Consider the following 22,457-nt stretch of genomic DNA (forward strand, 5'->3'; position numbering starts at 1 on the left):
ATTGTATATAATAACATTACATGCACTGTATATACAAACATATTAATTTATATAGATATTTAGAAGTAATAAGACATCATTTAAAAAAAACTGAGTTCTTGGAAAATAAAAAATAAATAAATCAACTATGGGAACAAATTAATTAGTTATTTGAAATATAAATTGTATCTTACTTTATTATGCAAATATATTATTTTAAATTGTAAATACAACTATAAGTAATTTCTTGAATTCAGTTTTTTTAAGGGGTATTGCATTTTAGATGATCATTAACTCTGTATTACAGCGGGTATACAAACTTAATGTACAAAATTGTGTTAATTTACATACATTTTTAAATGTAATTAAAATGGAATCATTTTTAAATTTGGTGTCTTGGAAAATTTGGATAATAATGTGAAAAATCTATAATAATGTACTTTTTTTTCTATTAGATATTTAAAAAATATTTATTTTATTAATCTTTTTTAATCATTATTATTATTGTTATTCTCCCACCAGGCTGTCCTGTACCAAATATTGCCCGGAGGTCCCATGAGTATCAGATGTGATTATGTAGTGTGGGTCTATCTGTGTTGGCCCTGCGATGAGCTGGCGACTTGTCCAGGGTGTACCCCGCCTTCCGCCCGAATGCAGCTGAGATAGGCTCCAGCACCCCCCCGTGAACCCCCCAAAAAAGGGACAAGCGGTAGAAAATGGATGGGTGGATGCCTTGGTAGCAACATGCTAATGCTAACTGTTGTGTCACTCTGATGTTGAAGAAGCCCATTGGCCTAAGTGGAGGGGGCGTGGCCAGCCCGAATATAGCCCAAGGAGGCGGGGCCAGGGCCGCCCTTCAAAACCCTTTTCCCTGACCCGCCGGGCCCCACTCCAGTCTGGCCGGCGGCGAGCAGAGGAACATGGCACTCACGCAGGACCCCGTCTTCCTTAAGCTGCAGGAATGGTACACGGCCCACGCCTTGAACCTCAACATGAGGCACATGTTCGATGCCGACAAGGACAGATTCAGCAAGTTCAGGTAGGCGTGAAAAAGCGGGTGTGCTGGGTAAACCTGGCGTTTTACGTCGTGTTCCCGCAGCCTCAACCTGCAGACGGAGGACGGCGACATCCTCCTGGACTACTCCAAGAACCTCATCACCGATGAAGTCATGAAGATGCTGGTGGACCTGGTAGACACTCCGACCGCTTCTCTCTCCCACGTCCAATGTCCCGTGCCTTTAAACGTCTCCTCGCTGTCTGGCAGGCCAAATCCCGAGGCATGGAGGCGGCCAGAGACAAGATGTTCAGCGGAGAGAAGATCAACTTCACTGAGGTACACGCTGACCTCTGACATTTGTCCTGCTGCCACCCCAGAGATGATGACTCAGCCATCTTGTCACATGACCTCGTTGTAGCGCACACTCGGTCCAAGTTTTCCCCCCTGTCCATTTAAAGGCCTACTGAAACCCACTACTACCGACCACGCAGTCTGAAAGTTTATATATCAATGAGGAAATCTTAACATTGCAACACATGCCAATACGGCCGGGTTAACTTATAAAGTGCAATTTTAAATTTCCAGCTAAACTTCCGGTTGGAAACGCCTTTGGTTGATGACGTATGCGTGTGACGTAGCCAGTGAAACAGGAGTATCGGTAGCCCATTGAAGCCAATACAAAATAGCTGTTTTCATTTCATAATTCTACAGTATTCTGGACATCTGTGTTGGTGAATCTGTTGCAATTTGTTCATTGCATTATGGAGAAAGAAGCTGAGCAAGCAAAGAAGAAAGTTATCGGTGCGAAGCGGAGTATTTTGCGAGGGAAGTCAGCAACACAACACAGCCGGTGTTTCATTGTTTACATTCCCGAAAGATGCAGTCAAGATCGAAGAACTCGGACAACAGAGACTCTTATCGGGAGGACTTTGACTTCGATACACAGACGCCTGTAGAGAACTGGGACAACACAGACTCTTACCAGGATTACTTTGATTTGGATACACAGACGCAGACGTGCTACCGTGAGTACGCAGCTGCGCTTCCAAACATTTGATCGCTTGCCCGTACGTGCGTGTCACGTACGTAACTTTAGGTAAATATATAAGCTTTATGAACCTTGGGTTAGGTGAACGGTCCTTTGGGCTGAGTGATTGTGTGTGTTGTGCAGGTGTTTGAATTGTATTGGCGGGTTATATGGAGCTAGGAGCTAGCATAACAAACACCTAGGTGTTTGTTATGCGGGATTAATTTGTGGCATATTAAATATAAGCCTGGTTGTGTTGTGGCTTATAGAGTATATATATGTCTTGTGTTTATTTACTGTTGTAGTCATTCCCAGCTGAATATCAGGTCCCACCCGCCTCTCACAGCATCTTCCCTATCTGAATCGCTTCCACTCCCCACTAGTCCTTCACTTGCACTTTCCTTATCCACAAATCTTTCATCCTCGCTCAAATTAATGGGGAAATCGTCGCTTTCTCGGTCCGAATCGCTCTCACTTCTGGCCGCCATCACTGTAAACAATAGGGAACTTTGCGGAAATGTTCAACTGACTACGTCACGCTACTTCCGGTAGGGGCAAGGCTTTTTTTTGTCAGATACCAAAAGTTGCGATCTTTATCGTCGTTGTTCTCTACTAAATCCTTTCAGCAAAAATATGGCAATATCGCGAAATGATCAAGTATTACACATAGAATAGATCTGCTATCCCCGTTTAAATAAAAAAAAATCATTTCAGTAGGCCTTTAATGTGACACCTAAGAAAGCCGAGCCACTAGGGGGCAGTAATGAGCGGCGAGAGTGGCGCTCAGTAGAGTGCAGAGATCCTAAAAGTGGGATTTTCTCAGACTGGAAAGTCAGCCAAGCCACTAGGGGGCAGTAACGAGCAACTAAAACGGCACTGAGTCGGAGCGCGGACTTAATGAACGTGTCTATCGGACTTTCAGGACCGGATTGCTGTTCTCACCCAGTCCCGTAGTTGGCAATATCCCAGCATTACATACTGAGCTTTTCTTCCAGTCACTCACTACACATATATGCTTGTCATATATGTATACATTTATAATATACAAAGTATATTTTGAGTTATTCTTCCTTTCATTCATACATAATTTTTTCTACCACAACATTACAAAGTACATTCCGAGCTTTTCTTCCAGTCACTCGCCACACATCATTCCACTGATACTGTAGTTGAAAGTTATATATATTTTTTACAATAGTGCATTTTTGTCTTAACATATTTATATTTTTCTATCACATTACAAAGTACATTCTGAGCTTTTCATCCTGTCACTCACACATCATTCCTGTCCGAAACTGTAGTTGATGGTTCGATTTTTTTAACGATGTGTTTTTGATTTACGAGAGTTATTTTTTTCTAACACAACGTTACAAAGTACATTACGAGCTATTCTTCCAGTCACTCACCACACATCATTCCACTGTTACTGTAGTTGAAATTTAGATGTATATTTTTTTAAATAGTGCATTTTTGTCTTAACATATTTATTTTTTTCTATCACATTACAAAGTACATTCCGAGCTTTTCTTCCAGTCACTCACCACACATATATACTTGTTATATATGTATACATAGATAATATACAAAGTATATTCCGAGTTATTCTTCCTTTCATTCATACATCATTTCACTGATACTATAGTTAAATATTAAGGATGCATTTGTCCGAACATAATTCTTTCTTTTTATCACAGCATTACAAAATACATTCAGAGCTTTTTATCCTGTCACTCACATATACATTCACTGATACTGTAGTTGAAAGTTAAAATTTTTTAAAAATAGGGAATTCTTTTGTCTTAACATATTAATTTGTTCTATCACATTGCAAAGTATATTCTGAGCTTTTCATCCTGTCACACACACATCATTCCTGTCTGAAACTGTAGTTGACGGTTCGATTTTTTTAATGACTCATTTTTGTGTTACGATAGTTATTTTTTTCTACCACGTTACAAAGTACATTCCGAGCTTTTCTTCCAGTCACTCGCCACACATCATTCCACTGATACTGTACTTGAAAGTTATATATATTTTTTAAAATAGCGCATTTTTGTCTTAACATATTTATATTTTTCTCTCACATTACAAAGTACATTCTGAGCTTTTCATCCTGTCACACACACATCATTCCTGTCTGAAACTGTAGTTGACGATTCGATTTTTTTAATGACTCATTTTTGTCTAACGATAGTTATTTTTTTCTACTACAACATTACAAAGTACATTCCGAGCTTTTCTTCCAGTCACTCACATATACATTCACTGATACTGTCGTTGAAAGTTAGATTTTTTTTTTAAATAGCGCATTTTTGTCTTAACATATTTATATTTTTCTATCACATTACAAAGTACATTCTGAGCTTTTCATCCTGTCACTCACACATCATTCCTGTCTGAAACTGTAGTTGATGGTTCGATTTTTTTAACGATGTGTTTTTGACTTACGAGAGTTATTTTTTTGTAACACATTACAAAGTACATTCCGAGCTTTTCTTCCAGTCACTCACCACACATATATACTTGTTATATATGTAAACATATATAAAATACAAAGTATATTCCGACTTATTCTTCCTTTCATTCATACATCATTTCACTGATACTGTAGTTAAATATTAAGAATGCATTTTTGTCTGAACATAATTCTTTTTTTCTATCACAGCATTACAAAGTACATTCCGAGCTTTTTATCCTGTCACTCACATATACATTCACTGATACTGTAGTTGAAAGTATTTGTCTTTTTTTTTTAATAGGGAATTTTTTGTCTTAACATATTAATTTTTTCTATCACATTGCAAAGTATATTCTGAGCTTTTCATCCTGTCACTCACACATTATTCTACTGACTCTGTAGTTGAGCGTTAAATGTTTTAAAAATGATTCACTATTGTCCTAAAATAGTTATTTCGTTGTATCACAACATTACAAAGTGCAGTCTGAGCTTTTCTTCCTGTCATTTACACATTATTCTACTGACTATGTAGTTGAGAGTTAAATGTTTTGAAAACGATTCGCTATTCTCCTAAAATAGTTATTTCTTTGTATCACAACATTACAAAGTACATTCTGAGCTTTTCTTCCTGTCACTCACACATTATTCTACTGACTCTGTAGTTGAGCGTTAAATGTTTTAAAAATGATTCACTATTGTCCTAAAATAGTTCTTTCTTTGTATCACAACACTACAAAGTACATTCAGAGCTTTTCTTTCAGTCACTCGCACATTATTCTACTGACTCTGTAGTTGAGAGTTAAATGTTTTAAAAACGATTCACTATTGTCCTAAAATATTATTTCTTTGTATCACAACATTACAAAGTACGTTCTAAACATCATTCTACTAATACTGTAGTTGAATATTTATTTTTTTGTCTCACAACATTACAAAGTACATTCTGAGCTTTTCTTACTGTCACTCACACATCATTCTACTGACTCTGTAGTTGAGAGTTAAATGTTTTACAAATTATTCACTATTGTCCTAAAATAGTTATTTCTTTGTATCCCAACATTACAAAGTACATTCTGAGCTTTTCTTCCTGTCACTCACACATTATTCTACTGAATCTGTAGTTGACGGTTAAATGTTTAAAAAAATGATTCACTGTTGTCCTAAAATAGTTATTTCTTTGTATCACAACATTACAAAGTACATTCTAAACATCATTCTACTAATACTGTAGTTGAATATTTCTTTTTTTGAATGACAACATTACAAAGTACATTCTGAGCTTTTCTTACTGTCACTCACTTACATTCTACTGACTCTGTAGTTGACAGTTAAATGTTTTAAAAACGATTCGCTATTGTCCTCAAATAGTTATTTCTTTCTATCACATTACAAAGTACAGTCTGAGCTTTACTTCCTGTCACTCACACATAATTCTACTGACTCTGTAGTTGAGAGTTAAATGTTTTAAAAACGATTCACTATTGTCCTAAGATAGTTATTTCTTTCTATCACAACATTACAAAGTACATTCTGAGCATCATTCTAAGAAATACTATAGTTTAAAGTCAGTTTTTTTTTAATGATGCATTTTTTTAAAAATTATTTCATCAAAAAGTAGTCTATGATTTGTAATTGTCAAATTAATTTCTCAATGCTATTAATGGAATGAATGAGCCAGTTGTCCTAATGGGTTCTAACTTCTAAGGGCCGTGCAGTGCTTCACGTAGCTCTGAGGAACCGCTCCAACACTCCCATCATGGTGGACGGCAAAGACGTGATGCCGGAGGTCAATAAAGTCTTGGACAAGATGAAGGATTTCTGTCACGTGAGTAAAATGCGGTAGTCGAGAATACTGCGTGGGATCGGGTGGAGTTACCGATGTTTACCTGCAGAGAGTTCGTAGCGGGCAGTGGAAGGGTTACACAGGAAAAGCCATCACAGACGTGGTGAACATCGGAATAGGAGGATCCGATCTTGTAAGAGCTTCGTCACTTCGTCAAATATATTTTTGTGATTTGGGATGAACTGATCTCTTTTTGGGCCGCAGGGCCCCCTGATGGTGACGGAGGCCCTGAAGCCGTACTCAAAGGACGGGCCCCGAGTGTGCTTCGTGTCCAACATTGACGGGACGCACATCGCAAAGACGCTCGCCCATCTCAACCCTGAGACCACGCTCTTCATCATCGCATCCAAGGTGCACCAGATGTTCGCTGAGGCCCGCTCAACCTAACGGAAAAGTTTTCGTAAACATCAAAGACAATTTGGAATCCTCAATTACGATAATCTGATGTAACAATTTTTCGTAAAGATCAAAGACTATTTTTGAAGTCGTCTTTTACAAAAGCCAAAACCATTGAAGTTGGCACGTTGTGTAAATGGTAAATAAAAACAGAATACAATGATTTGCAAATCCTTTTCAACTTATATTCAATTGAATAGACTGCAAAGAAAATATATTTAATGTTCGAACTGAGAAACTAAATTTTTTTTGGCCAATAATCATTAACTTAGTATTTAATGGCAGCAAAAGTTGGCACAGGGGCATTTTTACCACTGTGATACATGGCCTTTCCTTTTAACAACACTCAATCAATTTTTGGAGCTTTTCAGGTGGAATTCTTTCCCATTCTTGCTTGATGTACAGCTTAAGTTGTTCAACAGTCCGGGGGTCTCCATTGTGGTATTTTAGGCTTCATAATGCGCCACACATTTTCAATGGGAGACAGGTCTGGACTACAGGCAGGCCCGTCTAGTACCCGCACTCTTTTACTACGAAGCCATGCTGTTGTAACACGTGGCTTGGCATTGTCTTGCTGAAATAAGCAGGGGCGTCCATGATAACGTTGCTAGGATGGCAACATATGTTGCTCCAAAACCTGTATGTACCTTTCAGCATTAATGGTGCCTTCACAGATGTGTAAGTTGCCCATGTCTTGGGCACTAATACACCCCCATACCATCACAGATGCTGGCTTTTCAACTTTGCGCCTATAACATTCCGGATGGTTCTTTTCCTCTTTGGTCCGGAGGACACAACGTCCACAGTTTCCAAAAACAATTTGAAATGTGGACTCGTCAGACCACAGAACACTTTTCCACTTTGCATCAGTCCATCTTAGATGAGCTTGGGCCCAGCGAAGCCGGCGGCGTTTCTGGGTGTTGTTGATAAATGGCTTTCGCTTTGCATAGTAGAGTTTTAACTTGCACTTACAGGTGTAGCGGCCAACTGTAGTTACTGACAGTGGTTTTCTGAAGTGTTCCTGAGCCCATGTGGTGATATCATTTACACACTGATGTCGCTTTTTAATGCAGTACCGCCTGAGGGATCGAAGGTCACGGGTATTCAATGTTGGCTCTCAACCTTGCTGCTTACGTGCAGTGATTTCTCCAGATTCTCTGATCCTTTTGATGATATTACGCATGGTAGATGGTGAAATCCCTAAATTCCTTGCGATAGCTTATTGAGAAATGTTGTTCTTAAGCTGTTAAACAATTTGCTCACGCATTTGTTGACAAAGTGGTGACCCTCGCCCCATCCTTGTTTGTGAATGACTGAGCATTTCAAGGAAGCTGCTTTTATACCCAATCATGGCACCCACCTGTTCCCAATTAGCCTGTTCACCTGTGGGATGTTCCAAATAAGTGTTTGATGAGCATTCCTCAACTTTTTCAGTCTTTTTTGCCACTTGTGCCAGCTTTTTGGAAAAATGTTGCAGGCATCGAATTCCAAATGAGCTAAAATTACCAGTTCGAACGTTAAGTATCTTGTCTTTGCAGTCTATTCAATTGAATATAAGTTGAAAAGGATTTGCAAATCATTGTATTTTGTTTTTATTTACCATTTACACAACGTGCCAACTTCACCGGTTTTGGGTTTTGTAAATTGCCGCAACACGTTTTTAAAAAAGCACGGAAGACAATTTGGAGTCGACAATTAACCGGATGCTACAAGTTTTAGTAAACATCAAAGACAATTTAACCGGACATAACACATTTTCGTAAACATCAAAGATGATTTGGAATCGTCGATTAACCTGACGTAACAAGTTTTCGTAAACATCATAGACAATTTAAGTTGGTAATTAACCTGACGTAACAAGTTTTCGTAAACATTAGAGACAATTTAAGCTTGATAATTAATATGACATAACCATTTTTTGTAAACTTTAAAGACAATTTAAGGTTGGTAATTAACCTGACGTAACAAGTTTTTCGTAAACATTCGAGACAATTTAAGCTTGATAATTAATATGACATAACCATTTTTTGTAAACTTTAAAGACAATTTAAGGTTGGTAATTAACCTGACGCAACAAGTTTTTCGTAAACATTCGAGACAATTTAAGTTTGATAATTAACACGACGTAACAAGTTTTCGTAAACATCAAAGACAATTTAAGGTTGATAATTAACATGACGTAACAAGTTTTCGTAAACATCGAAGACAATTTAAGGTTGGTAATTAACCTGACGTAACAAGTTTTCGTAAACATTAGAGACAATTTAAGCTTGATAATTAATATGACATAACCATTTTTTGTAAACTTTAAAGACAATTTAAGGTTGGTAATTAACCTGACGTAACAAGTTTTTCGTAAACATTCGAGACAATTTAAGCTTGATAATTAACACGACGTAACAAGTTTTCGTAAACATCAAAGACAATTTAAGGTTGATAATTAACATGACGTAACAAGTTTTCGTAAACATCGAAGACAATTTAAGGTTGGTAATTAACCTGACGTAACAAGTTTTCGTAAACATCAGAGACAATTTAAGGTTGGTAATTAACTTGGCGCAACAGGTTTTTGTAAACATCAAACACAATTTAAGTTTTGGTAATTAACCTGACGTAACAAGTTTTCGTAAACATCAAGGAACATTTAGAATTGTCAATTAACCGGACATAACACATTTTCATAAACATCAAAGATGATTTGGAATCATTGATTAACCTGACGTAACAAGTTTTCGTAAACATCAGATACAATTTAAGTTGGTAATTAACCTGACGTAACAAGTTTTCGTAAACATTAGAGACACTTTAAGCTTGACAATTAACATGACGTAACAAGTTTTCATAAATATCAAAGACAATTTAAGGTTGTTAATTAACCTGACGTAACTAGTTTTCGTAAACATTAGAGACAATTTAAGCTTGACAATTAACCTGATGTAACAAGTTTTCGTAAACATCAAAGACAATTTAAGGTTGGTAATTAACCTGGTGTAACAAGTTTTCGTAAACATCAGAGACAATTTAAGGTTGGTAATTAACTTGGCGCAACAGGTTTTTGTAAACATCAAACACAATTTAAGTTTTGGTAATTAACCTGACGTAACAAGTTTTCGTAAACATCAAGGAACATTTAGAATTGTCAATTAACCGGACATAACACATTTTCATAAACATCAAAGATGATTTGGAATCATTGATTAACCTGACGTAACAAGTTTTCGTAAACATCAGATACAATTTAAGTTGGTAATTAACCTGACGTAACAAGTTTTCGTAAACATTAGAGACACTTTAAGCTTGACAATTAACATGACGTAACAAGTTTTCATAAATATCAAAGACAATTTAAGGTTGTTAATTAACCTGACGTAACTAGTTTTCGTAAACATTAGAGACAATTTAAGCTTGACAATTAACCTGATGTAACAAGTTTTCGTAAACATCAAAGACAATTTAAGGTTGGTAATTAACCTGGTGTAACAAGTTTTCGTAAACATCAGAGACAATTTAAGGTTGGTAATTAACCTGACGTAACAAGTTTTCGTAAACATAAAGACGATTTGAGATCGTCTTTTAACTTGGCGCAAAAAGTTTTCCTAAACATCAAAGACAATGTGGAGCTTCAATTAACCTGACGTAAAAAGTTTTTGTAAACATCATAGACAATTTGGCGTTGCCGATTAACGTAACGCAACAAGTTTTTGTAAACATCAACGACAATTTGGAGTTGTCAATCAACCTGACGTAACAAGTTTTCATAAACATGGAAGACAATTGGTGGTCATCAGTTGACCTTGACAATTAACCTCACGTAATAAGTTTCAATAAACATGCTAGACAGTTCAGAGTCAACAATTAAGTTGATGTAGCAAGTTTTTGTAAACTTCAAAGACAATTTGGAATCAACAATTAAGTTGATGTAGCAAGTTTTTGTAAACTTCAAAGACAATTTGGAATCAACAATTAAGTTGATGTAGCAAGTTTTCGTAAACATCAAATTAAATTTGGAGTCATCAATTAACGTCACACAACAAGTTTTCATAAACGTGAAAGACAATTCGGAGTTGCCAATTAACAATATTTTTGTAAAGATCAAAGACAATTTGAAGTCGTCAATTAACCTGACGTACCCTTTTTCTTGACTCCACAATCATCCAAAGACGAGGCACATGAATTTGTTCATTATACTTCTGTTACTTAGTCTGCTTCAATGGTGGTTATTGTTACGCATCCTTGATGTTTATGTCATTCTTTCTTACAGACATTCACCACCCAGGAGACCATCACCAACGCTGAGTCGGCCAAAGAATGGTTCCTTGAACACGCCAAAGACGTGAGCTTGGACCCCCACCCCCCACCCCTATGTAGCACCTTTTTGTGATCCACTTGTTGAAGGCGAATGTCATTCTCCCACAGAAACACGCTGTGGCCAAACACTTTGTGGCTCTGTCCACCAACGGCGTAAGTCTTAACACACCTGGACGATAACCCCGCCTCTCCAATGATGTCACCTTTACTGTCTCTCTTTCCCGCAGCCCAAAGTAAAGGACTTCGGCATCGACACGGAGAACATGTTTGAGTTCTGGGACGTGAGTACTCTTTAAGCTCTCCTATCTGCAGAAAGGGGGGGGGAGGCTATATTTAAGCAATACTCTTTGACCGGGTCTGCAGCTGCAGCATACCGCCCACCAGTTATTATTGGTGGTGACCTTCTCCCTTGCAGAGGTTACTGTACAGCAAAGGTCACAGAGCAGCCTTCAGTTACAATGTTGGCCTTTATGCTGCATCATACTGTCTACAATGTATACTTTCATTTTGCATTAAGAATATATCCTTTTAAATACATGTTGTTTTTTTCTCAGTGGGTCGGAGGTCGCTTCTCCTTGTGGTCAGCAATCGGCATGGCCATCGCCCTGCACATCGGTACTGTATGTTCATAAAATGATAGCGTATAACCATTTGAAGCAGGGGTGTCCAAACTACTACCCGCCAACACAAAACCTCACATGTTTCACAAATACCAGCTGGTCTCTGAATGCTACATATTAATACATACATATTAATATAACCTCTTAAGGCCCAAGCTGTTTTTTTACATGCTTTTTTTTTATTTATCTTTGCTATTTGGGCTTATTGGACCCTGATTAGAATAAAAACTAAGAATCATCTTTTGATATGATGTACTTAGTCCATAAGTACACAAACGTGTACTTCATGTTTATGCTAATTCTTCTTTTTACCCTTTTTTTCCCCAAATTCCATCGTATGTTATACTCTTCTGACACCACCAGATAGCAGTATAAGTGTCCACATAAGTGGCCATAAGACCCCAATTCAGTAGTGTACACAATTTTGGAAATAAGAGCTAAAAGGTGCTGTCCACGCATGTGGCCACTAAGCCTTTAGAGGCATTACATATTACATATGTTCCCATATTAAGGACAATGTGAATAAATCCAATCAATAACCCTTAAACATTTTTAGAAATGATTATACAGCATTTACTTATATGACACAATCCAGACAACCCTCCCTAGACATGGTGCAAAAAAAAAATGCAACTAACATAAAGGTCAACACACATAACACAACCTGCTCGCTGAATTTTGTAGATATTATGAAAAATGTCCAAACACCATAAAAAAATAAATCAAAATGACACCCATTTAAATCCATTAGAGTGCATGATAAATGTAAAACACTGTATCGACACTTATCAATTTTAGCTGCTTGATATTTCCGATTGATTACAAAAATTGAAGTAGGTCATCACAGAACTAAACAAGGTAGGAGTCAAATCCAATCAATAACCCTTAAACATTTTTAGAAATTATTATACAGCATTTACTTACATGACACAATCCAGACAACCTTCCCTAGTCATGGTGCAAAAAAATAAAAATGCAACTAACATAAAGGTCAACACACATAACACAACCTGCTCACTGAATTTTGTGGATATTATGAAAAACGTCCACACCATAAAAAAAAAGGCGAAATGACACCCATTTAAATCCATTAGAGTGCATGATAAATGTAAAACCCTGTCTCCACACTTATCAATTTTAGCTGCTTGATATTTCTGATTAATTACAAAACTTTAAGTAGGTCGTCACAGAACTAAACAGGGTAGGAGTCAAAACCAATCAATAACCCTTAAACATTTTTAGAAATTATTATACAGCATTTACTTATATGACACAATCCAGACAACCTTCCCTAGTCATGGTGCAAAAAAAAAAAATGCAACTAACATAAAGGTCAACACACATAACACAACCTGCTCGCTGAATTTTGTGGATATTATGAAAAACGTCCACACCATAAAAAAAAAAAATCAAAATGACACCCATTTAAATCCGTTAGAGTGCATGATAAATGTAAAACACTGTCTCCACACTTTATCAATTTTAGCTGCTTGATATTTCTGAATGATTACAAAACTTTAAGTAGGTCGTCACAGAACTAAACAAGGTAGGAGTCAAAACCATTCAATAACGCTTAAACATTTTTAGAAAATATTATACAGCATTTACTTATATGACACAATCCAGACAACCTTCCCTAGTCATGGTGCAACAAAAAAAAATGCAACCAACATAAAGGTCAACACACACAACACAACCTGCTCGCTAAATTTTGTGGATATTATGAAAAACATCCAAACACCATAAAAAAATAAAAATAAAAATGACACCCATTTAAATCCATTAGAGTGCATGATAAATGTAAAACACACTTATCAATTTTAGCTGCTTGATATTTCTGATTGATTACAAAACTTTAATTAGGTCATCACAGAAGTAAACAAGGTAGGAGTCAAAACTTTCACATACTCTTAATATCCAATTATATTAATTATATACCCATCATATTAATATAATATCTACATGTATTTGGCCTCCCCGCCAAATTTTTTTTTGGCCACCCACGCCAAAAAATTTGAACACCCCTGATTTTGAAGGGTAAGAAGCCATCTTGGTCAACTAAATATGAGCCAAAAAATATGATGTCATAATAAAATAAATGAATGAAATACTATGTTGAAAATGTTTGAAAAATACATGATAAATATATTAAGATACTCAGGTATTGAAATATATATCATAATATAACGATAATATTTGCTAATATTAATAGTAATAACTGGGGAGATTGGTGGCTTTTAGTAATGGTAGTAATTTAAAAACTATTTTAAAATATATGAAAAAATATTAACTACTAAGAGTAATAATATAATATCATTAATGATGATCCACGTTATTCTAATAAGTGCCTTGTTCATGTCCTGTACTGTACTACCACTTTTAATACATTATAATATTAACAATAATTACTAATGATGGTAAATAAAATAAATCATAACTTTTTGTCACTGTGGTAATTTTAAAACTCAAATTAAATTTTTTAAAAGAACATATTTTTTACTGCATACCTACATTTGTCTACTATATATGATACATAATAAAAGTATCAATAATAATACAGCAATATTAATATTGATGCATATTATCCCAATATCTGTCTAGATTGTGTCCTGTCCAATTATTACATATTAATAATAATGGTATGCTTTATTATATTCTCTTTGTAATAATATGCTGTAGTTTGTATTTGTAAATCTATTTTATTATATGTATTATTTGGTTCATAAAGGTAAAAGACATGTCATGATAAAATATTTATTGTTATATTAATTATGAAAATTATTGTAATCAGTTGTATGAATCACAGGTTTATTATAACTAGAATAATAATTTAAGGTTTTAAATATACTATTGTATATGTAACTATTTATTTTATATTTTTTATTAAAACATGAAAAATAGTTCAAGTAATAGTATAATCTACTACAATATTTGTTCTAATATTTATACTGAAAAATACTGTAATTAATTAAATTAATCACTGTGTATATCATTTATATTAATAGATTTCAATATTATATTGTATATGTAAATTAAAAACTTTTTTTTTTTAATTAAATGTATTTAAAAAGTAGTTCAAACAGGTGCTTAATGTACTAAAATATGTTTTTTTCCCCGACAGAATCCCTCCTCTAACTTGTTTTTGGCATCTTTTTCCTGCATTAGGCTTCGAGAACTTCGAGAAGCTTCTTTCAGGCGCTCACTGGATGGTAGGTCATGTCGGAGGTGAATAATGATAAATCCTTTTTAAAAATGCCCACATAACCATTAAGGTCCACGTGAACCATCAAATGAGATCCTGTACCAAGAAGTGTGTGAAAAAAATGTTACCTTTCCAGGACAACCACTTTCGCACGGCACCTCTGGATAAAAACGCCCCGATGCTGCTGGCCCTGCTGGGTATTTGGTACATCAACTTCTTCCACACGGAGACCCACGCCATGCTGCCCTACGACCAGTACATGCACCGCTTTGCCGCCTACTTCCAGCAGGTCAGACGGTCAACACTGTTGCAGGGAAACATCGTTTTTAAAACATTTTGAAATGGATTTTATGTGTAGCCACTTGTTGCTAGGCAGAATTTGTAGAATAATTTAAAAAATAATTTAAAAAATAATTTAAAAAATAATTTAAAAAATAATGTATATATATATATATATATATATATATATATATATATATATATATATATATATATATATATATATATATATATATATATATATATTTATTTATTTTTTTATTTATTTTATTTTATTTTTGTTTTTTTAATTTATTAATTTATTTTTATTTTATTTATTTTATTTATTTACTATTATTTTATGGATTTTTTTTTTTTTTTTGTCAAAGCAGAACAACAAGCAGTACAGTTCGGTACGCCCTTATTTAATTAGTGTTATCACTCTGTCAATGATCTAACACCGATATTGGAGCCTTGAGTATTGGCCGATACTGATCACGATCCAATACGATATCAACAAGAATCAAACAATTTTTTTGTTTTTATTTTGTCGTTTGGAATTTTATAATCGGCTTGACCAAGTGAAATTACTCAAACAGAAAACAATGTTAGGTATGAAAAACCCCAACCTATTTATTAATTACCGTCTGGAATGGACTTATGCTGTCTCTAAGTTGAAGTGGGGTGGTAATTGGGTTTTTAGCAACATCAAACTTTTTATTTTGTCATTTGGAATTTTAGAATAGGCTTGACCAATTGAAATTACTCAAACAGAAAACAATGTTGTTAGGTATGAAAAACACTAACCTATTTATTATTTACCCTCTGGAATGGACTTATGCAGTCTTCAAGTTGAAGCGGGATGGTTATTAGGTTTTTAGCAACATCAAACATTTAAATTTTTTATTTTGTCATCTGGAATTTTTAGAATAGGCTTGACCAAGTGAAATTACGCAAACAGAAAACAATATTGTTAGGTATGAAAAACCCTAACCTATTTATTATGTACTGTCTGGAATGGACTTATGCTGTCTTTAAGTTGAAGTTGTCTGGTAATTTTTATTTTGTCGTTTGGAATTTTAGAATAGGCTTGACCAAGTGAAATTACTCAAACAGAAAACTATTTTGTTAGGTATGAAAAACACTAACCTATTTATTATTTACCGCCTAGAATTGACTTATGCTGTCTCTAAGTTGAAGTGGGGAGGTAATTTTTTTTTTTAGCAACATCAAACTTTGTAGTTTTATTTTGTCATTTGGAATTTTAGAATCGGTTTGACCAAGTGAAATTACTCAAACAGAAAACAATGTTGCTAGGTATGAAAAACACTAACCTATTTATTATGTACCCTCTGGAATGGACTTATGCAGTCTTCAAGTTGAAGTGAGATGGTTATTAGGTTTTTAGCAACATCAAACATTTGTATTTTTTATTTTGTCGTTTGGAATTTTAGAATAGGCTTGACCAAGTGAAATTACTCAAACAGAAAACAATGTTGTTAGGTATAAAAAACCCTAACCTATTTATTATTTACTGTCTGGAATGGACTTATATGCTGTCTTTAAGTTGAAGTGGGCTGGTAATGTTTTATTTTATTTTGTCGTTTGGAATTTTAGAATATGCTTGACCAAGTGAAATTACTCAAACAGAAAACAATGTTGTTAGGTATGACAAACCCTAACCTATTTATTATTTACCCTCTGGAATGGACTTATGCTGTCTCTAAATTGAAGTGGGGTGGTGATTGGGTGTTTAGCAACATCAAACTTTTTATTTTTTTGTCGTTTGGAATTTTAAAATAGGCTTGACCAAGTGAAATTACGCAAACAGAAAACAATGTTGTTAGGTATAAAAAACCCTAACCTATTTATTATTTACTGTCTGGAATGGACTTATGCTGTCTTTAAGTTGAAGTGGGCTGGTAATTGTTTATTTTATTTTGTCGTTTGGAATTTTAGAATAGGCTTGACCAAGTGAAATTACTCCAACAGAAAACAATGTTGTTAGGTATGAAAACCCTAACCTATTTATTATTTTCCGTCTGGAATGGACTTGCGCTGTCTCTCAGTTGAAATGGGGTGGTAATTGGGTTTTAAGCAACATCAAACTATTTTAATTTTTTTTATTTTGGCATTTGGAATATTAGAATCGGCTTGACCAAGTGAAATTACTCCAACAGAAAACAATGTTGTAAGGTATAAAAAAAAAAAAAAAACTAACCTATTTACCGTCTGGAATGGACTTATGCTGTCTTTAAGTTGAAGCGGGATGGTAATTGGGTTTTTAGCAACATCAAACTTTTTTTTTTTTTCCGTTTGGAATTTTAGAATAGGCTTGACCAAGTGAAATTACTCAAATAAAAAACAATGTTGTCAGGTATGAAAAACACTAACTTATTTATTATTTACCACCTGGAATGGACTTGTGCTGTTTCTAAGTTGAAGTGGGGTGGTAATTGGGTTTTTAGCGACATCTAGTGGCCGCAATAATTTATCAAGGTCATGGCGCAGTAAGTGGAACGATGCTGACACGTTTGTCACTGGATGCTCGGACTCTTTGTGTCTGTAAGTAATAGTCAACTATAATGATTTGATACTTGTTTATGTTATTTTAGACTACAATATTGTTCAATTAAGGACACTTAAGTGTAGCTCGTGTGCTAATGTGTGCTTAGCTGTTGTGGATCTGCTATCTCCTGGTAGCCTACAGTCTACCATGTTTACATTTTGTAAACAAAAGACCAACCTTGAAAGAAAAAAACGAGAAAAAAACAAATTACCTAAAGATAAAAACAACAATAAAGAAAACAGCAGTTGAACACATAAAGGCCCCTTTTGCCCATATTTCCCATGAAAGGCATTGCAGTCAAGTAGATTTTGTCCCAACAATGTTTACCGTGTGCAGGGGGACATGGAGTCCAATGGCAAGTACGTGACCAAACACGGCAGTCGTGTGAACTACCACACGGGGCCCATCGTGTGGGGGGAGCCGGGCACCAATGGTCAGCATGCCTTCTACCAGCTCATCCATCAAGGTACCATCGCCCTAAAACACATCTGAAGCAACATGGATGCATTTATTTGAGGTGTTTTTTTCCCCCCAACTCAGGAACGCGCATGGTGCCGTCCGACTTCCTCATCCCGGCCCAGTCTCAGCACCCTATCAGGAACAACCTGCACCACAAGGTACATTTCACAATAAAACACCTCATTTATATCAGCGAGTATTTCACAGAGCTGAAACATGCTTTTCTTTTTTTATCTACAATCCACGCATTACTGAGGTGAAAAACACAATGAATAAAATGGAGGAAAATTTAAATTCTGTCAAGTAGTGTTCAAGTTTTTTTTAATGTACGTATATATTTGACATATTTGAAAGTCCACTAAAAAAGTCATTCTTATTGAGAATATTTTTTAAACCAAAAAATAAATAAATATATATATATATATATATATATATATATATATATATATATATATATATATATATATATATATATATATATATATATATATATATATATACATATATATATATATATTTACAAACAAACATTTTTTCACACAAACATATTTTTTTTAATTTGTATCATAATATTTTCTATGTAAAATGTAACTTTAATTCTGAATATACAAAATATTTTTTTACATTTTAATAGATTTACAAACAATTTTAAGTCAGGTTATATTTCCGTTTTTCTTTTTGATTAATCGGAATATTTCTAAATATGTTATTTTTCCTACATATAAATAAAAATAACAATTTTGTTTAAAAATATTATATATTTAAAAGCAAGTTTTATCTATTTTAAAAATGTGTATTTATATTTTTGAAATTTACACAGATATATATATATATATATATATATATATATATATATATATATATGTATATATATATATATATACACATATACTACCGTTCAAAAGTTTGGGGTTACCCAAACAATTTTTTGGAATAGCCTTCATTTCTAAGAACAAGAATAGACTGTCGAGTTTCAGATGAAAGTTCTCTTTTTCTGGCCATTTTGAGTGTTTAATTGACCCCACAAATGTGATGCTCCAGAAACTCAATCTGCTCAAAGGAAGGTCAGTTTTGTAGCTTCTGTAACGAGCTAAACTGTTTTCAGATGTGTGAACATGATTGCACAAGGGTTTTCTAATCATCAATTAGCCTTCTGAGCCAATGAGCAAACACATTGTACCATTAGAACACTGGAGTGATAGTTGCTGGAAATGGGCCTCTATACACCTAGCATTAGCAATGTATAGAGTGTATTTCTTTAAAGTTAAGACTAGTTTAAAGTTATCTTCATTGAAAAGTACAGTGCTTTTCCTTCAAAAATAAGGACATTTCAATGTGACCCCAAACTTTTGAACGGTAGTGTATATATATATATATATATATATATATATATATATATATATATATATATATATATATATATATATATATATATATATATATATATATATATATATATATATATATATATATATATATATATATATATATATATATATACACATATATATATATATATACATACACGTATATACACATATATATATATATATAATTGGTTGACTTTGTGCATATATATTTGTATTTTACACTTTTTCAATATATATATATATATATATATATATATATATATACGCATTTGTTTTAGTTTAATCCGAATATTTCTGAATTAGTTATTTTTACTTTTCTACATGTACTTATATATTTAATATATTTTTAAAAATATTATATATTTCATACTAAGTTTTAGTTATCATAGTATATTTTGAAGTTATATTAATAAATGTATATTTTTTTTTATTTACACATATAATTGTATATGTACTATATATACAGTATACATAAACATATACAGTATAAATATTTATATATATATATATATATATATATATATATATATATATATATATATATATATATATATATATATATATATATTTTTTTTTTTTTTAGAAACCTAAAATATAAAAATACGTAAATAGTTATATAACTAGTAATAGCTATTTCCAATATATTTTACATTAACACAGATATATTTTAAATATTATTACTGTATTCATTTTGGGTGTGCCCACATATTTATTGGATTCCTATAAGCGATACATAGTTTTTTGTTTGACAAAATATATTGCAATAAACATTATGGACCATTTACTTCGCTGCAGATCCTCCTGGCTAATTTCCTAGCCCAGACGGAGGCCCTCATGAGGGGTAAGACCACCGAGGAGGCCCGCAAGGAGCTGGAGGCCAGTGGCCTGAGTGGAGAAGCTCTGGAGAAGATTCTGCCTCATAAAGTGAGTCATAAAAGAAAGTCATAAAAACACAACTCCTGCATTCATCCTTAACAGAGACAATAATGGAAGGTCTCTTATAAAGGATATAATATATAGTGCCCCCTACTGTCCGATAAGCTTTGTGCTGATTAATCTGTGGGTGTGTGTTTAAAGGTGTTCCAAGGAAACCGACCCACCAACTCCATCATCTTCAAGAAACTCACACCTTTCACTCTTGGTGCTCTCATAGGTGAGAACAGGCATAACTGGCAGATTCAATCACTACTAAACATTCTAATCTGTCCTGGAGGTATGGCTCCCTCTGCCGGAACTGGTGTGTTACTGCACCAATTGTCAATTCTTGTATTTATCCAGATCCTCACTAAAATTGTATTATTACTCAATGTGTAGAGCGTTGTGTATATTTTGCAGTATTTTAAAAAAGCATTTTGGAATTTGGAATTCTGTCTATGCAACACTCCTCTCTTCAAAATTATTTAATTGTGTATTTAAAAAAAAAGAATCATGTAATAATTGAACAACACATATATTTTATTTAATTAATTTACTTAGTTATTAATGCTAAATTATTGGATGTTTTTCTTTGGCTATGTGCCACCTTTTTTACAAAACAGTTAATTTTCTAATGTATATTCCTGTATTTATTATACTTTTTGTAAATATCTCACAATGTAACCAAATGTAAAAATGATAAACCCTTGAAATAAATTAAATAATACATCAGATCAAATGAATATTAAAAAGTAATATACATCAAAAATGATATCTTTTTTTTTAAGTTGATGCATCCAGTTCTTCAGTAGTTAAAACAAAGTAAATTAATTAAAGTTTATTAAATCACAAAATAAGTTGTTGTTCAATTAATACATACACAATACATTTTTTTTTAGTAATGTAATTTGTACTGCATATTTCCCCCAAAAGTCTCTATACTAATAAAAACAAATTGTATTTAATAAAATATTTTGTATTTAATTATTTCATAACATATATATATATATATATATATATATATATATATATATATGTATATATATATATATATATATATATATATATATATATATATATATATATATATACACACACATATATATATATATACACATATATATATATACATATATACATATGTGTCTATATATACATATATATGTATATATATATACAGTATATACACACATATATACTGTATATATATATACATATATGTCTATATATATACATATATAAATATGTATGTGTATATATATATATATATATATATATATATATATATATATATATATATATATATATATATATATATATATATATATATATATATATATATATATATATATATATATTAAATTATAAAGTATTTTTTTGTTTATTGTTGCCAACAATTTTGTGTCTTTTTTGTGTTTTTGCAGCCATGTACGAGCACAAGATCTTCATCCAGGGTCTGATGTGGGAGATTAACAGTTTCGACCAGTGGGGGTATAAGACACCCTTTATGTTATTACCAATAACCATTTTATCGATTGAAGGAAATATGAAGTGTGTCTAACAGAGACATCCTTTATTGTTGTGTGTTTGCATTGTTAGTGTGGAACTGGGCAAACAGCTGGCGAAGAAGATCGAACCCGAGCTGAAGGACGCCGCCGAGGTCCACTCTCACGACGCCTCCACCAACGGACTCATCAACTTCCTCAAGAAGAACTCTGCCTAAGATTTATGTTTATCACGATATAAATCACTTTGTCAGTTTTTTTGTCTTCTTTGCAACAGTCACTTCACCGGCCACCTTAAAAAATCCTTACCCAACAAACCCCATGGAGTCATGCCTTATAGTCAAGGCCACAATGACAGCTTTCCTGATTTGTGATCATTTTGTGAATATATCATAACAATGACCACAAAACACCACTTATAAAACTCGAAAATCAGCACTGATAATAAAAACGTCAAAAATAAATCTACAACAAACCCCTTCGAGTCATACCTCATATTAAAGGCGCCCTTGAGAGCTTTCCGAATTTGTAATTATTTTGTTGGTATATTT

The 22,457-nt window shown here is 33.5% G+C and overlaps 1 protein-coding gene across 1 annotated transcript; it reads left to right on the forward strand.

Annotated features, from left to right (window-relative positions):
* The first annotated feature begins 885 nt into the window (after nucleotides 1-885).
* On the forward strand, nucleotides 886-22,143 carry gpib (glucose-6-phosphate isomerase b). The gene is made up of 18 exons (XM_062066844.1): nucleotides 886-1,018; nucleotides 1,079-1,169; nucleotides 1,244-1,312; nucleotides 6,167-6,286; nucleotides 6,354-6,437; nucleotides 6,509-6,655; nucleotides 10,962-11,033; nucleotides 11,117-11,161; nucleotides 11,236-11,289; nucleotides 11,563-11,623; nucleotides 14,794-14,837; nucleotides 14,967-15,119; nucleotides 17,994-18,123; nucleotides 18,198-18,274; nucleotides 20,282-20,410; nucleotides 20,564-20,639; nucleotides 21,826-21,892; nucleotides 22,001-22,143. Exons 1-18 carry the CDS (start codon nucleotides 900-902, stop codon nucleotides 22,122-22,124), a joined length of 1,662 nt encoding a protein of 553 aa, XP_061922828.1. The 5' UTR covers nucleotides 886-899; the 3' UTR covers nucleotides 22,125-22,143.
* The last annotated feature ends 314 nt before the right edge of the window (nucleotides 22,144-22,457 follow it).

Source organism: Entelurus aequoreus, linkage group LG02 (genome assembly GCF_033978785.1).
Source record: "Entelurus aequoreus isolate RoL-2023_Sb linkage group LG02, RoL_Eaeq_v1.1, whole genome shotgun sequence".
In the NCBI taxonomy this organism is placed as follows: domain Eukaryota; kingdom Metazoa; phylum Chordata; class Actinopteri; order Syngnathiformes; family Syngnathidae; genus Entelurus; species Entelurus aequoreus.